Source organism: Uloborus diversus, unplaced genomic scaffold (assembly GCF_026930045.1).
Source record: "Uloborus diversus isolate 005 unplaced genomic scaffold, Udiv.v.3.1 scaffold_14, whole genome shotgun sequence".
Lineage (NCBI taxonomy): Eukaryota > Metazoa > Arthropoda > Arachnida > Araneae > Uloboridae > Uloborus > Uloborus diversus.
This window is the reverse complement of record NW_026558098.1, coordinates 2,340,424-2,350,139: the sequence shown is the minus strand read 5'-3', so window position 1 is coordinate 2,350,139 and position 9,716 is coordinate 2,340,424. Positions and strand designations below refer to the sequence as shown.

The 9,716-nt window shown below is 35.7% G+C and overlaps 1 protein-coding gene across 1 annotated transcript in view; it reads right to left on the bottom strand.

The window, feature by feature from the left end:
- Positions 1 to 1,862: 1,862 nt before the first annotated feature.
- The window catches only part of LOC129232833 (zinc finger protein 883-like), a 34,061-nt gene continuing 26,207 nt past the window's right edge, over positions 1,863 to 9,716 (bottom strand). Inside the window, exons 5-6 of the mRNA XM_054866933.1 lie at positions 9,303 to 9,590; positions 1,863 to 1,882 (exon numbers count right to left, since the gene is read on the bottom strand). Of these exons, the coding sequence (XP_054722908.1) occupies positions 1,863 to 1,882; positions 9,303 to 9,590 (308 nt within the window). The remainder of the gene's footprint in view (positions 1,883 to 9,302; positions 9,591 to 9,716) is intronic.

The following is a 9,716-nucleotide window of genomic DNA, read 5'->3' as shown; positions in this document are numbered from 1 at the left end:
CATCACATTGAAAAGCTTTTTCACCAGTATGAACATTGCCATGTCTCTTTAAACCCGAAAGATGGGCAAAAGACTTTGAGCAAACTCCACACGAATAGGGCTTTTCGCCGGTATGAGTTCGCATGTGTTCCTTTAGGTGTGCAGATTTCCTAAATCTCTTTAAACATACCTCACACGAAAACAGTTTTTCATCCGTGTGGATTTTCTTATGCGCGGTTAAGTTGGACGATTGAGTAAACGTGAGTGAACACGAGTCACACGAAAACGGTCTTTCACCTGTGTGGGTATAGATATGTCTCTGTAAGCTTGAAGGGGCAGAAAAAGTCTTTGTACAGCAATCACATGAGTAGGACTTTTTGCTGGTGTTGACACTCATGTCAGTTGAGAAGGAAAGCGACAGAGGACGCTTGAACAAATAGTGACCCAAATCTGGGTTCTCGTTGCATGAATGTTTACAAGAGGTTCAAAAAATATACCTGAAAAGCTTTCACTCAGAAAGTACTTTCAACACTCATGCCTGTTGAGAAGGAACACAACAGAAGATTCTTGAACAAGTACGGACCCAAGTCCGGATTTTCGTTGCACGAATTTTTACAAGAGGTTCAAAACATCAAAAAATATACCTGAAGAGCTTTCACTCAGAAAGGACTTTCAACACTCATGCCTGTTGAGAAGGAACACAACAGAAGATTCTTGAACAAGTACGAACCCAAGTCTGGATTTTCGTTGCACGAATTTTTACAAGAGGTTCAAAACATCAAAAAATATACCTGAAGAGCTTTCACTCAGAAAGGACTTTTAACACTCATGCCTGTTGAGAAGGAACACAACAAAGATTCTTGAACAAGTACGGACCCAAGTCCGGATTTTCGTTGCACGAATTTTTACAAGAGGTTCAAAACATCAAAAAATATACCTGAAGAGCTTCCACTCAGAAAGTACTTTCAACACTCATGCCTGTTGAGAAGGAACACAACAAAGATTCTTGATCAAGTACGGACCCAAGTCTGGATTTTCGTTGCACGAATTTTTACAAGAGGTTCAAAACATCAAAAAATATACCTGAAGAGCTTTCACTCAGAAAGGACTTTTAACACTCATGCCTGTTGAGAAGGAACACGGCAAAAGATGATTGAACAAGTACGGACCCAAGTCTGGATTTTCGTTGCACGAATTTTTACAAGAGGTTCAAAACATCAAAAAATATACCTGAAGAGCTTTCACTCAGAAAGGACTTTCAACACTCATGCCTGTTGAGAAGGAACACAACAGAAGATTCTTGAACAAGTACGGACCCAAGTCCGGATTTTCGTTGCACAAATTTTTACAAGAGGTTCAAAACATCAAAAAATATACCTGAAGAGCTTTCACTCAGAAAGGACTTTTAACAATTCATGGATGATGGATTCCATTGATTCATGGCTGATAAATCAAACCACGGTAGAATGTTTTACTGGTGAATAGAGAAGTTTTCTCAAGACCATAGCAGCTTTTGATTATCAGTAAGTTATGAAAGAATCGAGTTTTCCCGACTACCAATGTCTGTGAATACAAACCAGGTTCTTTGCGCAAGGAGTAAGCAAGGAAAAGAACAACTTGTGAAATGCTTATTTTTATCCATCTACCATCAGTTTGTTCAATGACAAAGAACTAAATTACACAAAAGATCAAAGGAAAATAATGTCGATCATACAGGTCCTTGTTAACAAGTTCCACTTCAACTCCTTTTGAACTTTTAGCTGATAAATGTCATTCTTAAAGGAGAACAATAAACAAGTTTGTTTCAATATCATGGACGGGAATGAATCTTCCCTCAGCAATTGCAACCCATCTGGTTCACCAGTTCCAACATGCCCTGTGTCTCACGCCATCACTGAAGATACTGCGAAAAGAGAGGTCTTGTTGTGTCCTTGTTCACATGGATAAGACTTTTTGCTAGCATTAACATTCATGTCCGTTCAGAAGGGAGGCGACAGAAAATGCTTGAACGAATATTAACCCAAACGAGAATTTACGTAGAGTAAAATTTTCACATGAAGTTCGAAACTTCTGAAGCTGTACTTGAGGAGCTTTCATTCAGAGACGACTTTTTGTAATTCATGCATAACGGATTTATTTATTTTGTCTTTTCTTTTTAGTAAATGAAACCAACATGTTTTACAGATGAAAAGAGAGTTTTCAAATCAGGATAAGCTTTGCCATTTTTCAATTAGCAATAAGTCATGAAAGGCATCGAGTTTTTCCAACTAGCAATGTCTGTTTATTTAAACCTATATTTTTTATGCAAGGAAAAAGTAAAGAAAAACTTACTTTCTTCCGTTTAACACCAGTTTGTTCAATAATGAAGAAGTTATGAAAAAAGTTACACAAAATATCGGAGAAAAATAACCTTGTTCAAACACGTATTTGCTAATGGCAGTTTCACTTCCTCTCCTTTTGAACGTTTAGCTGACAAATATTACGCACAAAGAAGATCAATGAAAAAGTTTGTTTCAACAACATGGACGGGAGTGGATCTTCCCTCGGCAAATGTAACCTTCTTCTTCACAAGTTCCAATGATCGTACCATCATTGAACACATTACCAAAAGACAGCTTGGTTCTGGTCTTGCTGTAGTCCACGTTTTCTTCTGCACACTGAAATCTTATGCTTTCATCACTTTTTGAAGTCCTTCAAACTTAAAAAGTTAAGAACGATTCAGTTGGGTCGCTATCATCGAAATATTTTCTGCAACTTAACTCCTTGAAGGGATGCAAATGAAGGTGCGTGTTAATTTAATGTCTTGTTAAAATGAGGCGTCATGTGGTCCAGAATATTGCTGCAAAAGAAATTACAGTACATTAAGAACAGGGGTCTGGCCAGAGCAAATTTTGGGTCCGTTAACGGACCCTTCACAAAAATCCGATCAACCAAAACGGGCAACTCACAAAAATCCGATCAACCAAAACGGACCCTTCACAAAATTCTGGTAAACAAAAATGGATCTTTCATAAATTGTTTATTGAAAGAGCAAATCGCAAATTAAAATAATACAGCATATTTATAGTTAAATTAGAGGAATCAACTTATACAAAATCAGCTAATTTTGCAAAAGAAAAAAAAAATCGGCACTCTTGTGATGCTCCTGCAAGCTATAAATAATTACTACCGCCAAATAAATATAATGCCTGTTATTGGTTTCTTGGAAAGAAATTAACAGTGAAAGTCAGTTTGGTTTATAATTTTACTTGTTTGTTTTATGCAGCGGTGTTGTTGTAAACTTCTTTGGAAAAGCGTCAACATTCTCTGAATAGGCGTAGTCAGCACTTTTCTCCCCATTCATGATTTAATCATCAATAATATACAGCGAAATGAATTTAGAACTGCAAAGGATAGTATGGGTGGGGCGGATGTGATCGCTTCAGATAGGGTTACAAAATTCAAACTTATCGCCACTTAGTGTCTGGTAGTGCGATGTTAAACTGTTATTTTGGAAGAAAGTTATATGGGTTTGGTTTTTCGATACTAAAAAGGATAATTAACTTTAAATATACTTTTATTCATCGTTATTTTTTCTATAGATGCCTACATTTTGAAAAACGCAATCTTTTTACATCCGATATGAGAATCATATTCTATTCTTTTTTTTCAAGCTAACTTCGCTTTATTAAGATGCAAATAAATGAAAAGTCTCTTTATTTTTGTAACAAAGCTTATTTCAAGTTTTTAAAGGGGAATTCCATTTTCTTTTATGAGTCAATAATTAAAATGCTGAATCGATGGTTTATTTTTTATTTATTTATTTATTTATTTTTGCTTCAACAGTGTCCAGATATTAATGATATGTTTATCATAGGACTCTAAAATGCAATTCAAAAGTAATTTTATCAAAAATATTTATTTTACAAGCCGTTTTTATACTTTTGATTCCTTCACTTTGAGGATTGCAATCTCTTTGCATCCGCTGTGGAAATCTGATTTTTCGAATTTTTGATGTTTAGTACGCTTAGTTAAGAGGTAAACAAATAAAAAAATTTTTTTATTTTTCTGAAAATCACGGAGTTTATAAGGTTTGAACGAAACTCTGCTCTTAAACAGTGTCTTGGATTAAAAAGTTAAATGCTGAACCCCTGCCTAATTTTTTTTCTTACAGTTATTTTAAATACTATACAAAAAACATTTCTAGTATAATTTAACATGATGTAGAATGGTAGATAAATATTGATACTTGAGGGGTGCCCATCTCCCAGGGAGCGATGCCTCCCCCCTCTTCCCAAATACTAGAAAAACACTCAAGAATGATATTCTCAACAGAAAAGAGAGAAAACACTCAACTTTAAGTGTCAATGATGCAGTTTCCACCATCTCAAGAGTCTGAACTTTCGTTTTTACAAGATTTTTTTTTTAATTATTTGATTTTTCACAAAAATAATTGATTTTTCACAAAATTATTTTATTTTTCACAAAAAACGGACATTGTAAAAAATCCTGGACAGACCCCTGAAGAAACATCCTTAAATATGGGGCATTTCACGGCATTTGCGAAATAGGGGTGTCCGTAACAAAACTTGTTAAAAGCTTGAAGGCACATTATAAGATATAAATGTTCTTTTTTTTGCTTATTTACTTCATACGATATATGAAATAGCAGTCACAACTTGGAAAAATAATTATTTTTTGCAAACTTTACGTTGTGTTTTTTGAGCAATCGCGATTGCTTATTGCTTTTATTTGACTGTTTTGATATCCTATCATTTAATTTTCCCGCCAGCACCCTCTGCAGCATCACCGTCGACCGGCTCCTCACAATGCTGCTCCTATAGCGAAAATCGTCTCCAGGTTTTGTCAATATCCTACACTTACATGCATACAGACACGCACCTACACACATATACATATATACACCTACACACACACACACAAACACATACATACATACACCTACACACATACATCACACACCTACACAATCACATGCACACAACTACCCACACATTCATGCCTGCACACAGACACAAACACATATGCCTGCACACACATACCCCCCCCCACTCACACCTACACACAACTACCCACACATTCATGCCTGCACATAGATACAAACACACAAGCCTACACACAAACACACATACCCTTCACACACACACACCCTTCACACACAAACACACACGCCTACATACACACACACTCGTGATTGCGAAAAACATAATTTGAATTCAAGAGGTCAAAATTCAATTTAATCTTTTTTTTTCAAGCAAAAATTGATACTTGGGATGGATAAAATGACAACTTTTCTCTAACATAGATAATAGGTTGCGAAAATGAAGATTATTGAACCTGTCGAATTATTGTCAACATCAATTACGTCAAAAATCTTGTTACATTTTTATGACCTTAATGAACACAGGGCCGTATGCAAGGGGGTGGTTCACAGGGTTCAAACCCTTCCGAAATTTTTCATCTAAAGAAATGCTTTCCATTATTTATTTTATTCACTTATATTTTAGTGACAAAAATAATATTGTTGTTATTATTATAATTTCAATTTTATTTGAGAAATGAAATTAGTATGACTGAAAACTTGTACAAACTCATAATGTGTTTATGGTAGTTCATGAGAAATTAATTAATTATGTAACAATACGGCATTTTGTAAGACCATCCCCTCCTTCCATTTAGATAATCTATTGTAACAAGAATCAATTGAATCACATGAGACTAAATATAATAGACGATGTAAATGGTTCAAAAAATGTGTTTGGTAAAACTTCCTCCGAAACAAAAGTCTGATTACGGCCCTGAATGAACATCTTGTAGAATCCCATACAATGTTACAATATTCTAAAATAAGTTTCACAATTATTGAATTTTGCCTTTTTTGCAAAATCATTTTTATAAATTTAGCTTCATTCTCTACAAAACGGTACGGACTCTACACTAGGCATCAGAAACGCTTTCTTAATCAAAATACTTGAACTGCCTACATAGACGGAAAACAAATTGAAAAAAAAAAACTAAGCACAGATCGACCTTAAAGAATACATTAATAATTTAATTAAATTAATTAAAGTAATTAAAAATATGTATTTTAATTAAAAATCTTAAATATGTATAAATATATTTAAAATTTAATTAATTAAAGAATACATTAATAATAATAATTCACTTAAAAAAATTAGTTTGACTTGAATTTTGACTGCAAAAGTGTTATACGGGTGACTACACATTACAAAAGAAAAAAAATAACAACACAATAAAAGTAAAAATAAGTAAAACATGTCCTTTATTACATTATTATCATTAATGTTAGGTTAATTCCGCCAAAATACGGTAATCTCTCCCGAAACGTGACATTACATACGCCTAATTTAAAACAATAGTTTAAAACCCCAAACTTTTTAGTTCTGTTACTGTGCCTAGAAAGAGTAGTGTGCCGTTCGAAGGATAAAAAGTGAGGCATTTCTAAGAAAAATAACAGATGGCGCTGCGCTCAGGGAGCACGCTATTCTTACAATTCAGTCTCGTCTTCAATCTGCGATCAAACGCGAATTTCGCAGTTAAAAATTCCAGTTTTTTTTTTTTTTTTTAATTAAACTGTTCAACTTAAAACAAAAATTCTTGAACAATTTCTATTTGTTGCACGGGTGTTTATTTTTCAAAGCCACATTAACATTACATCACTTCTCTTTAATGAATTTAGAGGCTTTTAAAGCGATGTTTCTTAGAACTAGTTTGTTAGAGATTATACTTTCGCATTTTTCTTTATTCGGCCATATATTTTATAAAACTAACCGGTGTGAGTTATCGTTCCTGAGAAAAAAAAATGAAATTGAAACCGGATTGTAAAATTTGTTAAAAGCGGTTTTTTGAATAGCTGAGCGTCTCTTATTTCCTTCTTAAAACTGCTTTTGAACTATTCCAGCAAAAGAAAATAACATAGTGTCAAAATAGGCTGTTTGGATTTTAAAATTCCTTATACAATAAAAAGTTACTAATTTTAGAATTGATTTTACGATTTAAAAAAAAGCGAGAAATAGGGAATAGTTTTGAGAATTTGTTTTAAAAGGATTTTAGTAGAATAATGGGGGTTGCTTTTGGGGGGGGGAGGGCTCGGAAAAAATTGCAAACCGGGAGTGAGGGGAGGAACTACTTACACACTTGGGACACTTCGGCTAGCTAAAATTTTCCCACTCAGCCCAATAAATATTTTAACAATTCATTGAAAATAATAGCTAAAGCAGGGATGCTAACGAGGGGACTACGGTGGAGACTACAGTATTGAATTTTTTTTAGGGAAGGTGTTTTAAAAGAAGGTTTTCAGTCTGAACTTTTGGTGGCACTTTTTGGGTTAGAGGGGCTTTGTAACAGTGTGAAGGGGTGGTGACATCACTCTTGAAACAAGCATTTCTAGCTAAGTGCGAAATTTTTCATAGAACAGCCAATGGTCAAGGTTATTCTATTTATTACAACAATTTATTCTGATAATAATAGCTAAACAATAGTGCCGACCGGGAAGGGAGGGCACTATTGCTTTTGCTAAATAGGGGTCTTGGCTCATTGCAGAAACTGTAGCATTGAAGTTCTAAGAGAAGATGTCTTAAACCAGGGGCACCCTACCCCCCCCCCCCTTTGCGCGAGCCCCCCTCCTAAAAATTGTGAGGACGTCCCCTTAAAGCAAGAATACCCCTTGAACCCCCCTAAAAATTTAAATGGCGCACTCTGCGTCATGAACCACCTGTTTTAAAAACTTTAGGAACTCTAATATCCTTATACAAAACATTGAATATTTTCCTAAGAGCAAGAAGTGAATTTTTTGCTATCATAGTCATATGTGATGTTGGAAACCTCAAAAAACAGATAATCATTTACAGTTTTTGCTTTTATTTCATAAATAAAAGTGTTACAGAGAAAATACATGGCTGGAAAAATGCTCACAGAGATAAATCTCGTATTGCTTTCTCACTCGCTTGTATAACTTAGCTTGAGTGGTGAATGTGCTTCGTTTCAGTTACTGTCCATTTAAATGCTTTTAATGGAAAATTTTCTAATGTTGGAATTCAAACAAGTTTAGCTATGTGAAGAAAACTAAAAGTAGGGGGCACAGGCCACGATCTAGTCGAACTGTTCGGCAATCAGTTCTTGCTCACACGAATTCTTTATTTCGACAGAATGGTTATTTATATGTTTCTTCAAGTCCGAAGCAACAGAAAATGCCTCTGAACAAAATTCACCTGTAAACGACTTTTCAGCAGAGTGGGTCTTCATGTGTGCGTTCAATATCGAAGCTCTAGAAAATGCCTTTAAACAATACTCACAGAAATGGGGTGATTCGCCGGTATGGGTTACCATATGTTGCTTCAAACTCTTAGCATGAGCAAATGCCTTTGGGCAAAATTGACACGCATGTGGCTTTTCACCAGTATGGGATATCATGTGACTCCTCAGGTGCTGAGCTTGAGCAAACGTTTTTGGACAACGTTCACACAAATATGGCTTTTCGCCAGTATGGACACGTATATGCCTCTTCAAGGCACTACCGCTAGAAAATTTCTTCGAACAATATTCACAGCTAAATGGCTTTTCACCAGTATGCAACCTCAAATGCCTTTTATAACTTGACGGATCAGAAAATGCGAGCGAGCAAAACTCACAAGAATAAGGTTTTTCGCCGGTATGGGTCCTCACATGAGCTTTCAGCGAGGAAGTTGTGAAAAATGCTTTTGAACATTGATGGCAAGAATATGGTTTATCTCCAGTATGAATTCTGGAATGTAGTTTCAAGTTCCGAGACCTATAGAATGTTTTCGAGCAACGATCACAAGAATATATTTTCTCGCCAGTATGAAGCCGCATATGTTTCTCCAAGTCTGAATCGGACGCAAATGCCTTCGAACAATACTCACACGAAAACAGTTTTGTGCTAATATGGGTCTCCAAATGCACTCTGAGACGTCGAGCGTCATGAAATGACTCTGAACAGAATTCACACAAATATGGCTTTTCGCCGGTATGGGCTCGCTTGTGAGCTTTTAACCTTGCAGACTGAGTAAATTCCTTCAAACAGACATCACATTGGAAAGCCTTTTCACCAGCATGGACACTGCCATGTCTCTTTAAACCCGGAAGGTCGGAAAAGGACTTTGTACAAAACTCACAAGAATAGGGCTTTTCGCCGGTGTGTATTCTAAAGTGTACCTTTAGGGTTGAAGGTGCCCTGAATCTCTTCGAACATATGTCACATGCAAATGGTTTTTCGCCAGAGTGGGTCAGCAAATGATTCCTTACGGCTGAAACATTAGAAAACATTATTGGACAATATTTACAAAAAAAGGGTTTTTCTCCGGTGTGGACTCTCTTATGTGTCTGTAAGCTTTGAATGTGAGAAAATGCCTTCGGACAAGAATCACAACGAAACGGTTTTTCTAAAGTGTGGATTCTCTTGTGTCTCATTAAGCTGTAAGATTCAGAAAACGTGCGTGAACACGATTCACACGAAAACGGCTTTTCACCAGTGTGGGTCCTGATATGTCTCTTTAACTTGGAAGGCAGAGGAAATGTTTTTGAGCAACTTTCACATGGATAGGACTTTGTGCTAGTGTTAACACTCATGTCTGTTTAGACAGGAAGTGACAAAAGATGCTTTTACAAATACAGATCCAAATGTGGATTTCCGTCACACGAATTTCCACACTTCCAAACAGGTTCGAAACTTCCGAAAATGCACTAGAAGAGTTATC